We start from the raw sequence: 19,919 nt of genomic DNA on the forward strand, positions 1-19,919 counted from the left end.
CCCGGGCACAGTGCGGACGCTACAGCCCCTACAGCCCCTACCCCGCTGCAGGCTCCAGATCCTGCCACCTCTAGGGAGGAGACCATGCCGCGCTCCTTCCTGGTGAAAACGCACTCCAGTCACAGGGTCCCCAACTACGGGCAACTGGAGACACAGAGAGGTAGGGGCTGGCCGGATCTCCGTCTCCAGCTCTCTGTGCTGCGGGACAGGAGGCAACTGGGAAGTCCTTGGGAGCTGGGTCACACCTCTCCCAGGTGAGAGGGGAAGGGGTAAAGTTTTCCAGCATGATAGGGAACCAGGTTCCCTTCTGGGCTAAGACTGGAACTCCAAGTGGGATGTGCTTAGGGCAGCTTCTCTGTTTTCGGGAGACTTGGACCTTGAGGCTCTTCTCCTCCCTTGGAAGTTTCCTGAGCCCTGTGTCTCCCTGGAGCTCTCCCTGTGTACTGCCAACATTACAGCTCCAGCTAAGGAGACCCTGAAGGCCTCTCCGTGTAGGCCTGGAAGGGTCTAAATTTAAACATACGTTCCAGGCGCTGTATACACCCACCCAGGGAAGACCTCACTGACCACAAGCCATGAAATTTGTCCTACCCCCAGAGGGTGGCTGGTGAAAAAAGGCAGGACTCCCCCAGAGCATCCTACCTAGAGGTGGTGAGCTCACTGATAGAGCAAGCAGAACCTCTGGCGGCCTTCCCTCCTCCCAGAAACCCCCTTTCTCTCTCCTGGAGAAGTGATCAAGGCAGAGCCTCCACACACAGGCTCAGGTGTCCAACATTTCTGCTAGACTCAAGAGCTTGAGGTTTGAAGCATCTGGGACGAGAACCCTTAATCCTCAGAGGCAGTCTGCTGCCGTAGGTCAGAATCATCCCTACCCAGGAAAGACTCACTGGGGACTTGCCCAGTGCCTGGGGTACCTTGGGTCTCAGGGCTCAGGCCAGCACCCCTGACATATGTGAGTCTTACCCAGAACCCCAGTTGTAGGGAGAGGGGAGTTTCTTGAATCAGGCCCTATCACCCATGCTGCCACTAGAGGGTGCTACGTAGGACCCTGCTCTTCAGGGAACATTTTTAATTCAATTTAATGAGTCACCACCAGAAACTACTAGAGTGCCGTAAAAGCTTTCTTTTAGTTGGGTGGTGGGTCTCTTTACAGATGAGGTAAAACGTTCTATTTACAGTGAATGTAGTGTTTCTCTTGTACTGAGGATGCAATCAGTGCCCAATACGAGGCTTGACTACTGAACTGCTCATCTGGCCCCAAGCCATGGTTTTGCAAGTTTAAAACCTTAGGGTGCCCTCCTTCAGCACACCCCAGCTTAAAAGAGCAAACCAGGTGCCCTGCAGGGCTCTGGAAGGGGTTGCTCAGAACAGAACAGCCTTGATGCCCCTTAGAATTCCCTCTTGGTTTTCCCAGGACCCCATGGCCCCAGTGACTCTCTTCCTATCAGGATGTCACCCTAGAGTAGGACCTGAGGTGCTGAGGTTTGGGGCCCAGCCCTCCTCTTAAGTAAGTGCCTTTTGGGGGCCTCAGATTCCTTGAGCCAGGGTGCACTGAGGACCTCATCTCCCAGGACACCCCCGCCCCTCCAAATGGGTCCCTGTCCTCTGCTTGGGTCTCAGATTTGCCTGCAGACAGGACTCCAGTGAAACTTCCCAGGACGGTGGCCTCATTCTATTGTCCGGAACTCTATTGACAGTCTCTTAGCTCTCCCGCTCTCCTCCCCCAGCCAGAGTATTGTGGATTGTATATGCCGGCTATATAGTTAGGGAGAAATGTGTGAAAGAGCTCGGGTAGGGAGAGAGTAAATGGGTTTAGCTTTCTGGTTCTCCACATTCTTGTAGTATGGGGGGGGGTCTTAACATGGTTTTAGTTTACATTTTCTACTGTTCTAATGATACTGGGGTATTTTCTTGTGTGCTTATTGCCCACTTGTATATCCCTTTTAAAATGTTAGTCTTAAGCGCGGGGGTGGGGGGGTGGGGGGGGTTGGGGGTGTAGTGGCGCACAACTTTAATCCCAGCACTCGGGAGGTAGAGGCCAGCCTGGTCTACAGAGAGAGTTCCAGGACAGCCTCCAAAACAATACAGAGAAAACCTGTCTCCGAAAAAAAATATTAGTCTTTTGTTTTGTTTTTGTTTTTCAAGACAGGGTTTCTCTGTAGCTTTGGAGGCTGTCCTGGAACTCACTTTGTAGACCAGGCTGGCCTTGAACTCACAGAGATCCGCCTGCCTCTACCTCCCGAGTGCTGGGATTAAAGGTGTGCGCCACCAACGCCCGGCTAATATTAGTCTTTTTTAAATTAAGAAAACTATATTATTTATGGGTGGGTGTGGACGGGGGGGGGGTATCATGCAAGAGCTAGCTTTCCCCTTTTATCATATGGATTGGGGACAAAACTCAGGTTGTCAGAGTTGGCTGCAAGCGTGTTTACTTGCTGAGCCATCTTGTCAACCTCACTGTGTATTGTCTTTGGAAAAATAGATATTCCTATATCCCTCCCACTATTTTTAAGGGGGGATGTCCCATTATCCCAGGCTAACTTTGAACTCTGTGTAGCTGAGGATTACTTTCCCCTTCCGATCATCTTGCCTCCACTCCCCTAATTAGGATTACAAGTGTACAATGCACACCCAGTTTGGAGAAGGAGCCCAGAGTGCTAGGCAAGCACTCTACCACCGGAGCTATGGTCCCACCCTTCTGTACCTATTTTAAATTGTGCTACCAGACTTTTCGTCATGAAGCTGTAAGAACTTCTTTGTACATATACTAGTTTCTTTTTTTTTTTAATTTCATGTACTTTGGTTTGCCTGTATGAGGGTATTGGGTCCTTGGAACTGGAGTTACAGACAGTTGTGAGCTTCCATGTAGGTGCTGGAAATTGAACCCAGGTCCTCTGGAAGAGTAGCCAGTGCTCTTAAACACTGAGCCATCTCTCCAGCCCCCATATACTAGTTTCTAATTGAGTGTTTCATTTGGGAATATTCCCTCCCAACCCATGAACTGCCACTTCTGCCCAACACCTCGTCATCAAGGCAGAAACAAGGCTAGAGATTTGCCTGGCACATGTGGAAGAGGTGGCTGGAGGGCTGATTGGTGCTTCTGTCTTTGGGAATCCAAATTTTGCCTGGTCTCTTTGTGTGTGGGGAGAGATACGGCATTATTTGATTAACACATGAAATTCTGACCACAAATACAGGAGCCACAATCAAAAGACACACAAAGCCAGGACTAGATCTTATGCTGCCTGTTGGGCAGCTGCCAGCAGCTCCAGCCACTTTCCTGGCTGGTTGGACATGTTTGTGCATGTTGACAAGTAGCAAGTGCGTGCTGTCCCGTGGCCAGGGATGTGGCTGAGCACAGAGCATCATGACACACTCAAGGAGACGCCACAGGAGTGGGTGACCCTGTGGTGACTGGAGGCTAATTGCTGTGGGGGTGGGTGGCTGTTTTACCTTTTGTTCTGAGTTAATACTTCTGTGTAGGAGCCCAAGGGTGCTAACCCCAATTGCTGCCCACTATCCAGACATAGGACCAGCGCTCCTTAGACAAGCTTCCCAGACACAGACTCAGAGCAAGGACTCCTGTGAGGAGCTGATTCTTGGGGTGTCTTATGTAGCCTAGGCTGGCTCAGACTTGAAATCCTCCTGACTTAGTCTCCTGAGTGCTATGTTTGCAGGTGTGTACCGCCATGCCTGGCTATGCAGCTGCTTGTGTTCCTAAGCACTGGCGGCCCTGGAAGATACTTCCCTTTCCTCCTTTTAGACAAGGAAAGCCAGTCCACTTTCTAATGTGAGGACTTGTGTAGTTCATGCATTCCTCAGCTTCCACCTCCCATCATCACCACCTCGTAAAGGACCAGAACAGTGGGTGAAGATGAGAAAGCCTGACTGCTGTAGGTATGATGGGCTCACAGTAGGCGTTTGTAGCTCTGACTTCCTGCTGCCTGCTGATGACCTGTAAGATTGGCCAGACTGCAGTTAGATAAGTGAGCAGAGGTTTGTAAACCCAAGCATTGTGCCCTGATTCCTCACTATGTGTTCTCTCTCCCTTCCGCCCTTCTAGAAGCTGATGGGTCCTGCTCTGCCTGTGAGGAGCTGGCGGGATCCTGCCAGCGGCCTTTCTCTGCCAGTGACCCTCTGCAGCCCTGGGACAGCACCTCTGCCGTCACCTGCATCTCTCTGCCACTTCTGCCACGTCGTGAGGATGCTCTGGGAGCCTCTGGGCCAGAACCCCAGGAAACCAGCTGCACGGGCCCTCGGGCTGGCCAGGCCCCCAGTGTTCCCCTCAAAGACAGCTTCAATCTGCCCCCGCTGTTGGTGCTGCCCACACGGTGGCCGCCAATCCTGGGCCCAGATGGAGCTCTAGATAAACAACTAAGGGCTGAGGGAACATCTCGAGTCCCAGGTAGTTTTGAGTGCATCCACTGCCACAGACCCTACCATACACTGGCCGGCCTGGCCAGGCACCAGCAGCTGCACTGTCACCTGCCGGCTGGGCCCACCTTCACCTGCAGGTACTGTGACAAGGAGTATGCCAGCCTGGGTGCCCTCAAGATGCACATCCGCACCCACACACTGCCCTGCATCTGCAAGGTATGCGGCAAGGCCTTCTCCAGGCCCTGGCTGCTCCAGGGCCACATCCGCACCCATACAGGTAGGATGGGCAGGGCTGCAATCCCAGAAAAGGATCCAGGTTGGGGGAGGGGCTGGACCATGGGCAGAAGAAAGGAGAGGCTGGTCTCCACATTGGCAGGGTCCTGGCCTCTCCTGCAACTGCTGACAGACAGCCCCACAGATGGAGAGCACCACAGATATGTGCCCTCAAGGTCCTGAGGCCAGAAACCTGAAATTCAGGCGTGGCCAGGCCATATTCTTCCAGAAGACTGTAGGAATGACACTTCTTGCCTCTCTTATCTATCTCCTGGAAGCCACCCTACTCGTTGGCAATTGGCCACATATGTGTCTACCTCTGTCCTTCTAACACCTCCTCCCCATGTATCTGTATCTCCACTGTAAGGGGAGGGAGACCCCTGTAAGTCATAAAAATAGGCTCCACACAAATGACCTCAGCTTAACTCTGTCATCTTTGCAAAGGCCTCATTTCTGAGTAGGGTATCTGTCCGGAAGCATTTCTCTCTTGAAAGACCAGACTGAGGCCTGCAGGTCTCTAGTCGGGCCTATCTACCCACCTTTGGTGGCTTCAGGGCCAGCAAAGTGCTTGACGGTGAGGAAGCCTGGCCACTGTGGAGACCCCAGCAGAAAGGGCAGACTGTGGATCTGGAGAACCGTAACCAGATAGGATACAAATGCCCCTTGTGGACTACAGAACGAGGCAGACAACACTCAATGACCCCATCGCCTTCCATTTGGGAGGATTATCCTGGAAGCCAAGGTCCCAGCAGAAAGATTTTGTCCCAATCCTTAGTGGCCCTCATGGGCCAATATTATGGTAGCTCAATATTATGCTGGTCAGTGGCCAGGAAAGGCTGCCAGAGGCTCCCAGTACTTCTCCTGGTCACTGCCTTTGCCTCAGAAAGTCTCTGATACTGTGATCTTGCCCAGAGTGACATTCTGACTGTCCAAAGGGTTCTGACCTTGGGTGGTAGGACTGTGATGAGCCAGGGGCAAGTTATTCATTGACAGAAAGGACATTTCACCTTTGGCCACAGTCTGGGGTTTGTCCTAGCTGTGGTCCCTCACCTGACTTCTCATCTTCCCCCCTCAGGTGAGAAGCCCTACACTTGTCCTCACTGCAGCAGGGCCTTTGCTGACCGCTCTAACCTACGGGCTCATCTGCAGACCCACGCTGGTACCAAGAAGTACCGCTGTACTGTCTGCTCCAAAGCCTTCTCCCGAATGTCTCTCTTGGCGCGGCATGAGGAAGCTGGCTGCTGTCCTGGCCCCTAGAGGCACAGCAGTGTGGAGGGGCCAAGCCTGACAGTATTCTCAGTGGTTCTGTGTCATCCAGGGCAATCAGAGGAGGCAGGGGCCTAGCCCACTCTTGCCTGTGCCCATCAGAAGCAAGAAGCCCTGTGGAGCCTTTGGGCATCTTTCCCCAAGCCTACATTCAGTAGATTCACCACAAGACTCACCAAAACAAGAACCAACAGTTCTGTTTTCATCTTGGCCTGTCTGCTGGACCTATTCCAAAACAAGAGACACTACTGGGAAGTGACTGACACTGGACAAACCCCACCACAACACCAATGAGCCTAGCCAGCTGGGTTCCTTTGTGTGCAACTTGAAATGACCACTTTCACTTGAGGAGAGAGCCCTACGTGTGTATTACCTTGAGAAGCACAGCTACCCCTCGGCCAGTCTCACTTGCCTTTGCCCTGGGGTTGGAGACGCATTTTCTTCTGCCCCTGAGTGCACATGCATGTACAAACATGAACACACACACACCCTGGATCCTCCCCCAAAGATGAGGCAGGGTGGGGGAAGACTGGGCTGAAGCCAGGTCCTGCCGTGTCTGTGCCTCATCTCTGTCGTCCTGCTTGGAACTGGCCTCAGCAGCTCTTAACATCTCAGGAGAGCAGCTGTGGGGGTGACAAAGTCCTCCTGTCTTGAGCCTTGAAGTCTTGAGTCTTTACCAATACCCTGGATCTATGGAGAGGGAGACTTCTCTAGGGGCAATGGGATTCTGGATAAGCTGGGCCCTTCTGGGCATAAAGTAGACAGGACACCAAGTGAGGGCATTTTGCCAGAGCGTTTCAGAGCCCTGTGAGCAGGTGAGCCTGGGGCCTCCACTGGAAGAAATGGAACCTGAGAGAGGAGCTGCACGAGGTGGCTTGACCGGGAGAAATGAAGATGAGGGTACAAGTAACACCAGGGTTAAGGGCCCATGGAGGATGTGTGCATGGGACCAAGGCTGACAGCTGGGGCGTGACTGTGCAGCTGAGCAGTGTCCCGAGCACAGGACAGGACAGGATTGCTTCTTCCAGTATATATGACTGACTCTAGTTGGCATTTGGACAGAGAAAAGAGACTCACACAGTCCAGAGAGAAAATCCTTAGGAGCTTTTCTCTTTTTTCTTTTCTTTTTTTTTTTCATTTTTCAAGACAGGGTTTCTCTGTATTGCTTTGGAGCCTGTCCTGGCACTCACCTTATAGACCAGGGTAGCTTCGAACTTACAGAGATCCACCTGCTTCTGCCTCCCAACTGCTGGGATTAAAGGCATACACCACCACCGCCTGGCTAGAATTCTTGATGCATTTAGGTAAGAGGCCCAGGACAAGGGACATGACTCAGTATCCTTTGTCCAGGCCCAGTAGCAAAGGTTCCCAGCTTCTCCTGAGCTTCTGGAAGTCTTCTTGAAAGCCTATGAGTCATGCAAGTACCTTAGCCTCTGGTTTTGCAGCTGCTTCAGTCCAGACTGGTAGTGAGCATCTTGCTGTTGTTTGCTGGTGTGAGGATAGCTCTCTAAGAGGCCTTAGGGACTCCCAGAGGAAGCTTGACCTATTTGGAGAAAGTCTCAAACCGTCTCAGTCTATAACTCACACTGGCCTTGAGCTCATAGCAGTCTTCCTGCCTCAGTCTCCCAAGTGCTGGGATTATAGGCATCAGCACCATTCCTGGCTTAGAAACTTGACCTTGAGGTTTGGCTACTAGACCAGGAATAACCGCAAATGCATAAATACCACTCTAACTCCCATGAGCGAAATGGCTGCAGACGGACTGCACCAGACCTATGCCAGCGGGTGGAGGGACACACTTTTGAGACAGACATACTCATGTTTTCAGACCAAGACCACTGCCTCCCAGGGGAGTGGGGTGAGAACTGGACACAAGGGTGCCCTCTAATGGAAACGCACACACCAAAGGTTCTGGAGGCCAGAAGTCCCAGCTCAAAGGGACCTTCAAGGCAGGAGGTAGATGTTGTCCTTGGCTTGTAGGAGGAGTTCCTCCATTTCTGCCTCAGCCATCACACTGCCCCGTCCTTTGGGTCTCTCCAGAGTGACCTCATCTTCACATCTGCAAAGACCCACTTCTAAGATTGCATTCTAAAGTTCTAGGGGTTAGGACTTCAACATCCGAGAACATGTGTTTTGGCAAGTCACCTTCCCTGTGACTTGTCCTCACTCTTAGAGCAAGGCAAAGGGGTCTAAATGGTCCCTTCTCAAAATCTACACAGGACCATGGGATAGTCAATTACCTGAAATAGCCTCAAAGATTGGGTAGGAAACCCTTCTACCCACGCCTCTTCATTTCTCTGTCAAAGCAAAGGAAGGACTCTTGTCCCCAAATGTGTGGCCCTTCTGGAAGCAGGTCAAGACCCCCCAGGCAGAGGGACCCTCAGAACCCCAACCGACATGAGCCTGGATTCCTCACAGGAGTGTTCTTTTAAAATAGCATCCAGATGCCCAAAGGAAGCTATATTGTAGATTGTGTTCTATTTCTGGTTCCTCATGTCTAAATGGGGCTGTCGCACCTGTTGGATATGAAGCAGGGAATCTCACAGCCTAAAATAAAGTGGAATGTTTTCCCCCTTTGGTTCCAGCCCATGGAAAATGCTCTTGTATTTATATCTGGGCTGGTGGAAGGCTGAGGTAGCAGAGGGTGGGGTTGGCAGAAGGAGCACGAGGAGGGAACCTGCCAGGGGACTGATAGGGAATGAATGGAGGACACTTTCCACTTGGCAGGCCAGGCTGAAGTCAGGTCACAGTGGCTGAGCAGCCCTGCCTGCAGACACCTGTGCCTGCCCAACCAGCCTGGCACCCCATGGCTTCCTCCTTCGCTGTCCCTCCTTATTTCACACAGCAGAGCAAAGGGACTGGGGGTGTTTACTTCTCACTTGATTTCTGGGCCCAGTCCATTACCTGCAAAACGAGGGGCAGGAAGGGGGGTCCCATAACATGCTTGGCCAGCCTGTTTTCTGGGGGTTGTTTGCCTTTCCTGTCTGTTCCTCTTCAAAGTCCCCTTTCCTCCTCCTAAGGAGGGTCTTTTGAGAAAACTTCCAGGCATTGCATTTGAAGCCCTCTCCAAATCAGGAGACTTGGGCCCAGGAGAGTTGGAAAACAGGTGACTTAGTCAAGGCCCATTTGTGTCTATTGCAAGCAGAGGCTTGAAAGCTCAGTGATGGACAAGATAAATATATAAGCTATCACATCTATAAGCTGGCTGTTCTTCCAGGAGGGTGGGGCTTCTCCCAGGACAGGTACCTGCAGAGAGAACATCTCGGTCTGAGGGCCTCCACTGTTCTCCCACTCAGGCTTGGAAGCAAAGGCCATCCCTGGCTTTCTGGAAGCAGGTGTGTGGGGATAGCAGGCCTTTGGGTGACCCAGTGCTCCTCCCCACAGCCTGTTGAAGGAACCCTCTTCAGAAAGCCAAAGAGGCACTAAGGTTATGGCTTTTGCTTCCAAAAGCCCAGTGGATTCTATAAATATCATATTGGCCTGCAATATTCTAGGGGGTTCTCTAGATGCTTGAAATAGCCCACTTGTTACTATCTATACTCAGAGCATCCACTCCTGGCCACACCCACATGGCTAAGTATAGCTCACTGGCGGTGCTCGATGGAACACAAGTTTCCAGGCTGCCGTGACTGTGGAACATCCAAGGAGAGTGCATGGCTGCTGAGGCAAGCAGCCACACCCTTGCAGCCCAGTTCTGATCATCTGCTGAGTTAATCATATAGCTGCCTCCTCCATGTCTACAAGAACTGCTGGCGCTGGAGAGATGGCTTAACGGTTAAGACTGATACATCAGGCAACTTACAGCGTCTGTAACTCCAACTCCAGGGCTCCAATGCCCTCTTCTGGTCTCCATGAACACCCACACACATGTGGCATATAGACACACATGCATAAAAAAGTATCCTTAAAAAGAGAACCACGCGAAGTTCTATGTCAGAAGTAAGAGCACCAGGCATAAAGATCTTCAGCTACAGAATACATCTAAGGCCTGGGTTTAGTCTTGATTCTGAACTTTATATCTTATGTATGTGTCTCTGAACTGGGGACATGGTTTAGTGGTAGGAAACAGGCCTAGCATAACTGAAGACCCAGGGAAATAAAAGAAAGGGAAGTAAGAGAGGGAGGATAAATGGATTCTTAGGGCATTTAAAACACAGTATGACTGTACCTTAAACTGTTAGAATACAGTCCTGCCCCTTAAAGACAGTGGTCACTCTAACAGGCCAGATCCCATACCCGGAATAAATCAGGCTACATCCCCTGCAGCTCTCTTTGGGACAGAGTTAAGAAGTAGTCTGTTAGCTGGCACCAAATCTGCAAACACTCAGAGCTTAGCATCCTGTCATCTACGTGATAAAGCCTTTTTCCAGATGATGATCAAGCTAACACCCCAATGCAATGTCCTGGACCACTGTCCCATAATGATTAGTGGGGTTACAAAGATAACCCTGGTGAAGCACTCTGAAAGCCCATTGCAAGCGCTGGGTCATCATAGAAGTTCACGATTACTAAGATAGTAAGGTAAAACTTGAGCAAGGTCTAACAGCATGGTGACACTCCACCCATTAGACTCAGTCGCTTCCTCCATAGATCAAGGTTGGGTACAATTGCATGGATAGGAGGCACTAACTTCTTAGCTCTCCACAGTCCTCAGGCATTGTCTGAGCCCTTCTGCCTCTATTTGCTGAAACCATTCTGTGTGGCCTCCCTGTATTTCTCCACCCCTGATGAACTCAGTGGGGCTCAGCTCTAACCTGGGCTGAGTGGCCCTACCCACGCATTGCTCTCCCACGCATTGTTCTCTCCTGCTGCTCCTTCTGGGTCTAGAGGTTCTGCACCAGCACTGTGGCTGTAGCTGCAGCTGTTGCCTCCACCCACCACACCTGGCTACTGGAGGAGGTTGTGGCCTGGTAGACAGCCTTGACCCTTGTTCTGACTCTTTGCAGGAGAGATGTATACCCTGCTTAGTCAGGGGATAGAGAAATACCCACCCCTGGGATGGGCTTGCTCTTCTTCACCTGAACGGTTTTACCACGATGCTTCTATAAACTGCTCCTCATGTTCCAAAGCCTTCCAGTGGCTCCTTAGTACAGAATTTGTCTTTTTGTCAGTTTTTTTCCTTAGAACTCAGACAAATCTTGACTCATTTGCTCCGATTAATTCAGACCTCTCTCTCTCTCTCTCACACACACACACACACACTCACACACACACACACACTCACGCACACACACACACACACACACACACACACACACACACCTACCTCCTCTAGGCCACTCTCCCACTTGACTAACACCCTCTAGCCTAAGGGTTAGTTCATAACGATTCTATCTCATCAAGGGACCAGCAAAGCTCCAAGCCAGATTCAAGGTCCCTGCTGAATCCAGGTCTTCCTTAAGAATCAGTGAACACTCTCCTCTCAGGCCCTGTGTTCTGGATACCATACATTGCTTCCCTCATACCTGGTTCCCTAAGCTCTACCTAGCTCTATTCTCTATTGTCCTCTAGCCCTGATATCCACGAGGACCTCCATACTGATGACCAAGTGTCTTAGTTAGGGTTTCTATTGCTGCGATAAAACACTATGACCTGAAGCACCTTGGGAAGTAAAGGTTTTATTTGGCTTCAGAAGCCAAGGCAGGAACTCAAACCAGGCAGGCATTTGGAGGTTGGAACTGATTCAGAGGCCATGCCATGGAGGAGTGCAGCTTACTGGTTTTCCCCTTGTGATGGGGATGCCCCTCTGTGTGCTGTGAATATGTTTTATTACCATTGGTTAATAAAGAAGCTGATTTGCCCAAAGGCTAGGCAGAATTGAGCCAGGTGGGAAATCCAAACAGAGATAGGGAGAGAAAGAAGGGTGAGTTGGGGAGACACCATGAAGCCACCAGAGAAGCAAGATGTGAGGTAACAAGCCATGAGCATTGTGATAAAAAATAGACTAAGTGGGTTAATTTAATTGTGAGAGCTTGTCAGTAATCTGCCTGAACCATTGGCCAAATAATTATAGTTAATATTAAGCCTCTGAATGTTTATTCGGGACCTGGCAGGCAGGAGAGAAACCTCCATTTACATCCTTGTAGCTTGCTCAGCTTGCCTTCTAATAAAACCCAGGACCACCAGCCCAGGGGTGGCTCCACCCACAATGGAATTGCCCCTGCCCCCACCATCAATTGCTAATTAAGAAAATGTCCATAATTGGGTGTGTTAGCACACACCTTGAATCCCAGCACTCTGGAGGCAAAGGCAAACCAATCTCTGTGAGTTCAAGGCTAGCCTGGTCTACAGAGCAAGTTCCAGGACAGCCAGGGCTACAGAGAGAAGCCCTGTCTCGGAAAAAGAAGAGGAGGAGGTGAAAATACTGTAATGTTCTACAAGCTTGCCTGCCTTCAGCTCAATGGCTATAGCTCCCTCTTTTCATATGACTCTAGCTTGCGTCAGGTTGACACAAAACTATCTCTAACGTCTCCTATGAGTCAGTCCATCAGGGACAGAGTCCTCATGTGCAGCCTCGGGCATGCAGCTGGGTTTCGGGGATGAATGCGTGCTTACACTCTCACTTTCCTGCTTCTTCTTCTCACACTGATCCCACCTGCCCCGTAGCCCACAGCCTCACAAGCAGACTGCGAGATTCTTCTGTTACCTGTTTAAAGCTGTCCCCTAATGCAGCAGTCCCCGCACTGAATACTCTCTCATTACCGTGACCTCCCACATCAGACCTTTGCTAAGACCCTGTGTCTGTGCACACTGGATAGGAGCCTTTCCCTTTCTTTATGGAAGGTAGTGCTTGAAGGGCATCTTCTGTGGTCTCTATTTCCCTCTTCCTCTTCATCACCTGACTCCTCCGGTGAGTCCAGGCTGCAGGGTCCCAGGAGGGGCTTTTTATTGCAGTCTTCGAGTTAGGTTTCCTTTTCCCTTCGGCCTTCAAGCTCTGAGAAAAGGCCAGCTAACCCTGCATCTCCCCTCTCTTTTATCCAGCTTACTTTCTAGATTAGAGGCCAACACAGAGGGCGTGAGCTGGCCGTGACTTACTCCCTTTGCCCTGCAGTCTCCCTGCCTCTGGGCTGCCACCACAGCCTCAGATAGACCTTGTGTTACCCATAGCAGTGGCCAGGCTGCATCTGCAGCTGCTCCCTGACATCCCTGCCCCGGGGTTTGGGACGTCTGCTCCAGAACTTCGGCTGTTCTCAAAGCATCTCTATACTCCCTGGCAAACTCCATCCGTCAAACACTCATGCCACTTCATACCACCTAGATAAAACTGCTGTCACCACATTTCTCCCACAGATGCCCCCACTTAGGTGGCGTCACCTTATATGTCTCACTGCCCTCTGCACTGTACCGAAAGGCATATAACCACATGCCACATGGGATTGAAGGTCATGTCAGAATTTCCTCTTCACATGATCTGGTTTTGTTTTGGTTTTTGGGAGAGCGGGGTTCAAGACAAGGTTTCTCTGTGTAGCCCTGGCTTTCCTGAAACTCACTCTGTAGACCAGGCTGGCCTGGAACTCACAGAGATCCTCCTGCCTCTGCCTCTGAAGTGCTGGGATTAAAGGCACGCCATGTCGTCACCCCCACCCCACCGTGCAATGCTCTACCCTTCAGCACAGCTTCAACTGTCTCATTACCCATCTGAGAGACGATACCCCTGCTCTTCCTGCCTCGTCCTTGGTTTCCCTGTACCCTGCCTGCTGTGACTGTATGGATAGAGCCCCCACCCCTAGTCTTCCCCTCCATATACTCCAGCCCCTCTCCAAGAGGTAAAGCTACAGGCAAACTTGGCAGAATTGCATACAACTGGTTGGAAGGAGTGGTTGGGTACACGGATGAAGGCTCCACAATCTTTGGGAAGAAGGTCAGGTCTATCTCCTCAATATGGGGGAAGTTTGACTTAGAAGACAGTCCTTTATAACCAAAGGTCATGGCTAGACATGATGTGGCTGTGTCCAGTATAACTTGTTTCGTATATAAAAGAGCCATGGCAATTAATTTTATGCTTTGTAATTTGTATTTCAATTATCCCAGGTTGGCTTCCAATTTGCTATATAGTTGAGAATGACCTTGAACTCTTTTGTCTTAAAGATTTATTTATTGCCGGGCGTTGATGGCGCACGCCTTTAATCCCAGCACTCGGGAGGCAGAGGCAGGCGGATCTCTGTGAGTTCGAGGCCAGCCTGGTCTACAAAGTGAGTTCTAGGACGGCCTCCAAAGCCACAGAGAAACCCTGTCTCGAAAAACCAAAAAAAAAAAAAAAAAAAAAAAGATTTATTTATTATGTGTATAGTGTTCTGCCTGAATTAATGCTGCATGCCAGAAGAGGGCACCAGATCTCATTATGGATGGTTGTGAACCACTGTGTGGTTTCTGGGAATTGAACTCAGGAACTCTGGAAGAGCAGCTAGTGCCCTTAACCTCTGAACCTTCTCTTCAGCCTGACCTTGGACTCTTAATTCTCCTGTCTCCACCCCTGAAGTGCGGGGATTACAGATGTGTGCCAACACACCTTGTTTATCCAGTGCTGAGGATGGCATGTTAGGCAAGTGCTCTCTAGTAACCTAACCTGGTGTACGTATTTGGCCACAATTTAAAAAATTGAAGGAAGCCTTTGTGATGCCTGGGACAGACATGAGATTCACTCCAGGGTGTCAATGTAGGTGTATTGGAACAAGCTACTTCTGTTTTATTTGCTTCTTGTCTGAGGTTGCTGGCATTTCCTGCACACACAAATAGCATTTGCTCACTGGTCCCTTACAGGAAGAGTGGCGTGTTCTAAACGTAATGTTGGCTGTGGTCAGAGTTCAAACAAAGAAGAGCCTTTCGTGCAGGGGCCTGATTTGTCAGGGGCAAGGCTAGTGGCAGGGTACCAACACAGAACACAGGAGGGCCTGGTGACTAATCTGGCCTGGGCTAGTAAAGGCATTTTCTTCTTAAGGGAGAGTAAGGAAATTCCAGCCTGGGGCGTCCCCAACGTGTCTCCTTCCTTCTTTCCTTCATTGCTGCTCATTGCAACCCAACCTTTCTTCCTCCCGTGGTACTGTGCAGGCTCCGCCTCTACTCTAGGTCCCTTCCTACTTTAGCTCCTCCTAAGCACAATGATCGACTCCTGGCAACCTAGAGCCACCTGCCTGATTGTCTGCATGTGTTCAATCCTGCACTGTGCTGGTTTTCACAAGGCCCAGAAGCCCTGGATGAAACCGGCCTCTCTGCTAGTCTCTCCATTGCACAGGCCAAATGCTCTGGGAAGACTTTGACCTCTGAAGACTTCCCTGGGACCCGAGTTCAAAGGGACAAGGGGCAGGTACACAGAAGTCCACAAACAGAATCCTCCCCTTTTAGGTCACTTTCAGAGTTTTTGTTCCCATTGCCTGACCTGGAGAAAGGCCTGTCTGAAAATCACAGCCGCACTTTGGTCCCCTCTGCTGGCCTGTCCAGGCCAGCTCCAAGCTACAGATGGAGCTCAGCCTTGGGTGGGCTTGCCTCCCAGCCCAGTACTGGGCCGGACTCCCTCCCTTCTCTTTCTCTCCCCAAAGGACCTTCTTTCCTGTGTCTCATACATGTGTATCCCTGACCTAATAATGAACTTCACATATATGACAGACATTTTATAACATTTGATGAATAGAGAGATCACTTCTCATGAACTCTTAGCTTTAAGGCACACAGAGTTCCAGGATGATATCAAGTACTGGGGTCCTTCAGCCTATGAGGTGATCTTGGCCTCTGTGTCTGATGACAACATACAAGGCTTCCCTTGGGTGAAACTGTTCCTTCTGGAGTGAAGCATTCTCGTGTCTGTTTAACAAATACTTCCATTTTGTAGACAGGGTCTCACTGTATAGCCCTGGCTGGCCTTGAATTTGCTCTGTAGCCCTGGCTGGTCTTGAACTCACAGAGATCTACCTGTCCCTCCTATTCTTTTTATGGTTATTTTTTAGTTTATTTACTTACTTGTTTGTTTGTTTGTTTGTTTTAGTTTTTCGAGGCAGGATTTTTCTGTGGCTTTAGAGGATGTCCTGGAACTAACTCTTGTAGACCAGCTCAAACTCACAGAGATCCGCCTGCCTCTGTCTTCTGAGTGCTGGAATTAAAGGCTTGCACCATCGCTGCCTGGCTTGCTTGTTTTGAGACAGGCTTTCTCTGTGTAACCCTGGCTGTCCTGGAACTCACTCTATAGACCAGGCTGGCCTTGAACTCACAGATCTGACTGCCTCTGCCTCCCAAGTTCTGAGATTAAAGACAGCTGGAACTGGAGTTACAGACAGGTATGAATTACCTTGTGGGTGCTGAAAATCAAACCCAGGTCCTCTGCAAGAGCACTCTTTACTACTGAGCCATTTCTCCAGCCCATGGTGCAAGCCTTTAATCCTGGCCTTTGAGAGACAGAAGCAGGTGGATCTCTGTGAGTTCAAGACCAGCCAGGTCAACATCAAAAATTGCAGGCCAGACATGGTTATGTAACACCAAAACCCCAGAATAAAAAACAAGAGTTTTAGCTAGGTAGTAGTGGCACACACCTTTAATCCTAGCACTCAGGAGGCAGAGGCAGGTAGATCCTTGAGTTCATAGACCACCCTGGTCTACAGAGCGAGTTCCAGGACAGCTAGGGCTGTTACACAGAGAAACCCTGCTGTCTCAAAAAACAAAAAGGAGGAAGAGGAGAGGAAGAAGAAGAAGAAGAAGAAGAAGAAGAAGAAGAAGAAGAAGAAGAAGAAGAAGAAGAAGAAGAAGAGGTTTTTTTTTTTTTTGCATGCTAGGCAATCACACTATCAGCTGAACTACATCCCTAACCCCACAGGAGAGTTGCACACCAGCTCAACATTTTGTGATGATTTTAGACAGAAGGCAGACTTGGGGAAAGTGGCAGGCAGGATTAAAAGTGCACCACCACCACCCAGCAAGTAATTTGTGTGTGTGTGTGTGTATGTGTGTGTGCACATGCACATTCACATAGGTGCACATGTGTACACATGAGTACAGGTGCCCACAGCATCCAGAAGAGGTCATTAGATACTACTTGTGAGCCACCACATGTGGGTGCTAAGAACTGAACTCAGGTCCTTTGCAAAGGCAGTACATGCTCTTATTCACTGAGCCACCTCTACAACCAGAAATATTCTCTTCTGTCCAGGGGTGGTGATGCAGGCTATATAGTGAGTTCAAAGTCAACAGCGGGGTTATAGTCAACAGTTGACTTTGTGTTAAAATGCAAAGACGGGGGCTGGATAAATGGTTTCCTGTGTGTCCGATGTATACAAGTCAAAGGGAAGTATTCTGGGGTCTTGATGTTATATACTCATATCTGGCCTGCAACTTGAGACATTGACTAGACTAGTCTTGAACTCACAGAGATCCATCTGCTTCTGTCTCTCAAATGTTGGGACTAAAGGCTTGCACCGTGGGCTGGAGAGATAACTCAGTAGTAAAGAGTGCTTAGTACTCTTGCAGAGGGCCTGGGTTTGAGTCCCAGTGCCCATAAGGTGTCTCACATCTGTCTGCAATTCCAGTTCCAAGAGATCCATACATACAATATGTATGTATTTTGTTTGTGTGGGCATGCACATGCTGCGGCATACATGTGTAGATCAGAGGACAGCTTACAGGAGGCAGCTCTCTCTTTTTTTCTTTTGGTTTATTTGAGACAGGGTTTCTCTGTGTAACAGGCTTGGCTGTCCTGGAACTCATTCTTTAGACCAGGCTGGCCTCAAACTCAGAAATCTGCCTGCCTCTGCCTCCCGAGTGCTAGGATTAAAGGCATGGGCCACCACTGCCTGGCTGTGTTCACTAGCTTTACATCATGTAATACTATAATTCTAAACAGATGAGATACCCAGGGTCCCAGGTGTTCTCCTAGCTCAGTGTCTAACACAGAGGCTCGGTAGAAGTCTTCACTTCCTCACCACAAGCAGGCAAGGTGCATGGGTGTCCTCTCCATCCCTGCCACCAGGTAGCTCAGTGAAGGCACTGAGACTGGTGTCCCTCTGGAGCAACCAGACAGCACCTTTGGAGAAGTCTTAGGGGCTTTTTGTTTGTGTGTGAAGCAGAAAAGTGATTGCAATAGAAATTGAAAATAAGGTCGTCTGACGCACATCCAGGAAACAACAGGGAGACCCCACTGGTTAGCTGCAGCCTGAGTGACAGGCTGTCATCCACGGTGCTTCTCAAGGCCTGCTCACTCTCATACTCTGGTGGAGAGAGTCGAGCAATGGATCCAGCTTCCAAGATGGCAGCATGCCAGTGGCTATCAGCATTGCCTCAGGCACGTGTCTGCTTGGATGAGCCATTCACTTCCAGGAATCTTTCTACAGAAGCACACTTACACAAAATGCAAGGACAGCGTGGTCACGGCTTCAAAGGGGGACAGTCTGAACACATTTCAGATGATCTCGACAAACAAGCAAGCTGAAAATTGTTCAAGAAACAAACAGGAAAAGCAGGATATTAGAAAGAACAATTCCCTCCCACTGTGTATAAAATAGCAACCAAAGACTTTTAAAGAAGTGGTACCAGGGCTGGAGAGATGGCTCAGAGGTTAAGAGCACTGACTGCTCTTCCAGAGGTCCTGAGTTCAATTCCCAGCAACCACATGGTGATTCACAACCATCCATAATGAGATCTGGTGCCCTCTTCTGGCATGCAGACATACATGGAGGCAGAATGTTGTATTCATAATAAATAAATAAAATCTTAAAAAAAAAGAGTTTCTGTTGAAAAAAAGATATTTATATTTTAAAAAAAGAAGTGGTACCATCTATACACCTGGGAACAAAACTGGTGACCTGGGTATTTCATATCTCGCACTCTTGCATTTTCTGAAGCCTCAGCCATTTAAGAGCCACAAATTTTAAAAGAGATGATGGAACTGGGAAGTTGTATCTGTTTCTGTTGGAGAATGAATGAAAAGTTCTGGGAACTTTCCAGATGATGGTTATACCAAGGAAAGATACTAAGTATCACTCAACTGCAACTTAAAAAACAAAGGTTTGGGCTGGAGATATGCCTCAGCGGTTAAGAGCACTGACTGTTCTTCAGGAGGTCCTGAGTTCAATTCCTGGCAACCACATGCTGGCTCACAACCACTTTGAATGAAATCTGGTGCCCTCCACTGGCATGCAGGCAGAAGACTGTATATACGATAAACAAATAAAATATTTTTTTAAAAACTTAAAAAAACAAAACAAAGGTTTAACGCCAATTTTTTGCTATGAATATTTTGCCATAATAAAACTGGGTAGTAGCTGGGCGTTGGTGGCACAGGCCTTTAATCTCAGCACTCGGGAGGCAAGAGGCAGGCGGATCTCTGTGAGTTCAAGACCAGCCTGGTCTACCGAGCGAATTCCAGGGCAGGCTCCAAAACAATACAGAGAAAGCCTGCCTTGAAAAAACCAAACCAAACCAAACAAAAACTTGGTGGTAGTGGCACATGCCCTTAATCCCAGCACTCAGGAGCCAAAGGCAGGCAGATCTCTGAGTTTGAGGCCAGCCTGTTGTACAGAGTTCCAGGACATCCAGGGCTGTTACACGGAGAAACCCTCACTTGAAAAACCAAAATTAACAAATAAAAATGTGTTAATCCATTTCAGTTATGAAAAGTGACAAAATTCTGGCTTATGTAGAGCGTGGGAAAGAGGCATTTGAAAATGCCCATCTTGGATGCAGCATATCCAAGCTGGATGGCCCAGCAGGCTGTAGGACCCCAGATTGTGGGAGCAGAAGGATCCAGGATGCGGGTTCTGGCACGATCCTGAGTTGCGAATCAGGGGATCCTTCGCGATGCGCAATCCAGTGAGTTGTGTGCAGCGGAGAAGCCGGATGCACGCCCTTCATGAGCGCTGCTGTTCCAGCAGCAGGTGGCTCCACCGTGCTGACAGTCACTCTAGCGATCCTGAGGCGTGGCTGCCAGGAGGTCTTTCGCGCTTGCGCCGATTCCACCCACGCACAGGGCGCATGCGCATGTTCCACTCCCTGAGCAGACTCCGCCCCTCGCTGGAGGCCACGCG

The 19,919-nt window shown here is 49.7% G+C and overlaps 1 protein-coding gene across 1 annotated transcript; it reads left to right on the forward strand.

The window, feature by feature from the left end:
- On the forward strand, positions 1-8,500 carry Snai3 (snail family transcriptional repressor 3). Its single transcript, XM_005073127.4, has 3 exons — positions 1-160; positions 4,064-4,654; positions 5,726-8,500. The coding sequence occupies exons 1-3, from the start codon at positions 85-87 to the stop codon at positions 5,905-5,907; spliced, it is 849 nt and encodes a 282-aa protein (XP_005073184.1). The 5' UTR covers positions 1-84; the 3' UTR covers positions 5,908-8,500.
- The last annotated feature ends 11,419 nt before the right edge of the window (positions 8,501-19,919 follow it).

The sequence above is a fragment of the Mesocricetus auratus genome, unplaced genomic scaffold, assembly GCF_017639785.1.
Source record: "Mesocricetus auratus isolate SY011 unplaced genomic scaffold, BCM_Maur_2.0 Super-Scaffold_6723, whole genome shotgun sequence".
NCBI lineage: Eukaryota > Metazoa > Chordata > Mammalia > Rodentia > Cricetidae > Mesocricetus > Mesocricetus auratus.